This window comes from Protopterus annectens, chromosome 4.part0 (assembly GCF_019279795.1).
Source record: "Protopterus annectens isolate FY-2018-M chromosome 4.part0, PAN1.0, whole genome shotgun sequence".
Classification (NCBI taxonomy): domain Eukaryota; kingdom Metazoa; phylum Chordata; order Ceratodontiformes; family Protopteridae; genus Protopterus; species Protopterus annectens.
This window is the reverse complement of record NC_056733.1, coordinates 1,149,109,357-1,149,111,856: the sequence shown is the minus strand read 5'-3', so window position 1 is coordinate 1,149,111,856 and position 2,500 is coordinate 1,149,109,357. Positions and strand designations below refer to the sequence as shown.

At 40.6% G+C, this 2,500-nt stretch overlaps 1 protein-coding gene across 1 annotated transcript in view; it reads right to left on the bottom strand.

The window, feature by feature from the left end:
* The window catches only part of CREBRF (CREB3 regulatory factor), a 504,903-nt gene that overhangs the window by 365,431 nt on the left and 136,972 nt on the right, over positions 1-2,500 (bottom strand). The window contains exon 2 of the mRNA XM_044069872.1: positions 46-190. Coding sequence (XP_043925807.1) covers positions 46-54 — 9 coding nt within the window. The 5' untranslated portion in view covers positions 55-190. The remainder of the gene's footprint in view (positions 1-45; positions 191-2,500) is intronic.

Here is a 2,500-nt window from a genome sequence, read left to right as displayed (position 1 = left end):
TACAAACATACCAAACTGAAGCAAAGAGATACATTGCAAAACTACCTGTAGCATCTTATTCAGATATGATGCTTCTTGCACTCTACATCAGAAAGGCCGTAGTATCCGTAGACAGCTGAGGGTGGCAGGGAGGCCACGTGAAAAAGCACAGTTGAATCTCTTCTCTTCAAAACCAAATGGCTGTCACAACCTGGTGAACCAAACTAAGGGTCAATAACTTTGATCTTGGAAGTAACTATCACACAGCAAATGTAACCCCAAAAACACTACCCAAACACTTCACTGAAGCATTAAAATACTTGAAAAAGAACATCTACAACTACTACACAGAAAAATGCACTACAATGCTGCAATTTCACAGTCACTTCTCAATTCAGAACACTGTTCTTCACTGAATGAAAACACAAGTGAGCTAAAATAGTTTTACAAGACCAAAACTACCTAGCCACTACTGCCAAATAGACACACACTGACTAAGGAATAGTGAGAATGAAACACCCCCATTTGTACATCACCCTAACATTCAAATAAAATGGGATATACATCTGCATGAGGTTTCCTTCCTTTACTATCAAGCAAACCACTGCAGTCAAAATAGTAGGTCGGACTTTACTTGCAGCAGGTTTGCCACTTGTTTTGCACATTTTGTTACCTCTGTATTTCTGCTCGAGTATCTAAATCTTCTGACCTTTTTGCAATCTTTAGTTAGAAATGCTGCCCCACGCAGCAGTGATCTGTATAAATAAGTATCTCACAACATGATTCCCCCTTGTAATCTGTGTAGCCACAGATCTCACACAATGCAAGTTTTCTTTAAAATAGCCTTACTGTCTAGACAGTTTTTTAAAACTACTAGAGCATCTAGCTTGTGCACAAGCTTAGCACTGCTCAAGTTCCTTGTGTTAGTGACCTATTCAATACTTACATTTCCTTCACTCCTCCCCAGTACATCAGCAGCCATGGATGTGCACTTTCCAACTCTCTATGTGGCCAGTCTGGTTGAGATGGGTATTCTGAGGCATTGTAGCAATTGCCTCAAGTACACCAACAACCCACAAACTGTATATACAGCTCTAGCATATTTAACACTGGAGATAGCTCCCTCATACAACCAAAACTAATCTTAAAGAGGTTGCCAGTGACACTTGCACCATGCCTACTGCACAGGGTAAAGACGGTGCACATATAACTACTTATGCTGAGGCACTGACCGCATTACACTGGGTGAGGAACACTGCTTCCTCTTGTTAGAGTACAGGTCCCTCTCCATGTCGTTGGAAACTCATACCATCTATCTCAATGTATTTGAGTCCCAAACCTTTCAACCCAATACGAACTTCATGAGGGAATCTTAACTACCCCTCTATAGACTGGGAATCCTACACCACTTTTAATGCATAAGCCCAATGATTCCTAAATGGAGTTAATACCAACATCTTGGAATGGGTGGTCCATCCGTTTACCAGGGATGAAAAAATCCTTGACCTTGTAGTCAAACTTGGGGGAGCAATGTTCCTTACCCAATATAATGCCCTCACTCATCAGATGTGACCATAAGGTAATATTGCTTAAAATAAAAATTAAATTTTGGGACCCAGCAAAACCAAAAACCTTTTGGAACTACTCCAAAGCTAACATTTCTCTACCAAGCAACACCTTAGATAAATTCCAAGCACCCCCAAACCAGTAAACACAATAACATATGCTGAGCCATCTACAAAATCCCAATACAGCTATTGATAACTATATAGTGTGAGCTGTACCCACTTGCATTCATAGTACGGCAAATTCAATAGACAAGCCACTCTGGTGGAAACATAACTGGTTATATAACGACAGAAAAAAAAATCTTGGTCAAGCACAGGAAGATCAAAGCCTAACACACTAAAAAAAAAAAAAAAAAACGTGACCAATCTAAACAGGCAGCTAAAAAGGTTAGTAAATACTTCTATGGCTAAATTTGAAGAAAAAATAGCTTCTAATGCAAAGGGCAACCACAGAACTTTCTACAGCTATGTCTGTAACCTCAAGGGAGATATATAACAAGGCACATAACTTACTGTAAATGGCATCACCCACACTGAACCAGAGGCCACTGCCAACCATTTAGCTGACAGGTTCAGCTCAAAATCCCACCCCCCCCCCCCAGTGGTCCAAAGGGGATTACGTGAATCACAAATCCCCAAAACCATTACTAGGAAACAGACCTTCATTGCGCTTTCCAAGACCAAAAACACTGCATCAATGGACCCTGATAACATCTTGAGAGGTTTACTACATAGTGTAAAATATTACCTCTCTGGTCCACTTGAATCACCTTTCAATTGGAGCCTACAGTCAGGCTTTGTGCTCAACAAATGGAAGATAGCTAGTTTCATTCCCCTGAACAAAGGAGGTCCAACTACTGATCCGGGTAACTACAGGCCCATATGTCTGACCAGCCTCATATGCAAGATCATGGAAAAAGTAATCATGAACCTAATAAGGAGGTCATAGGTAA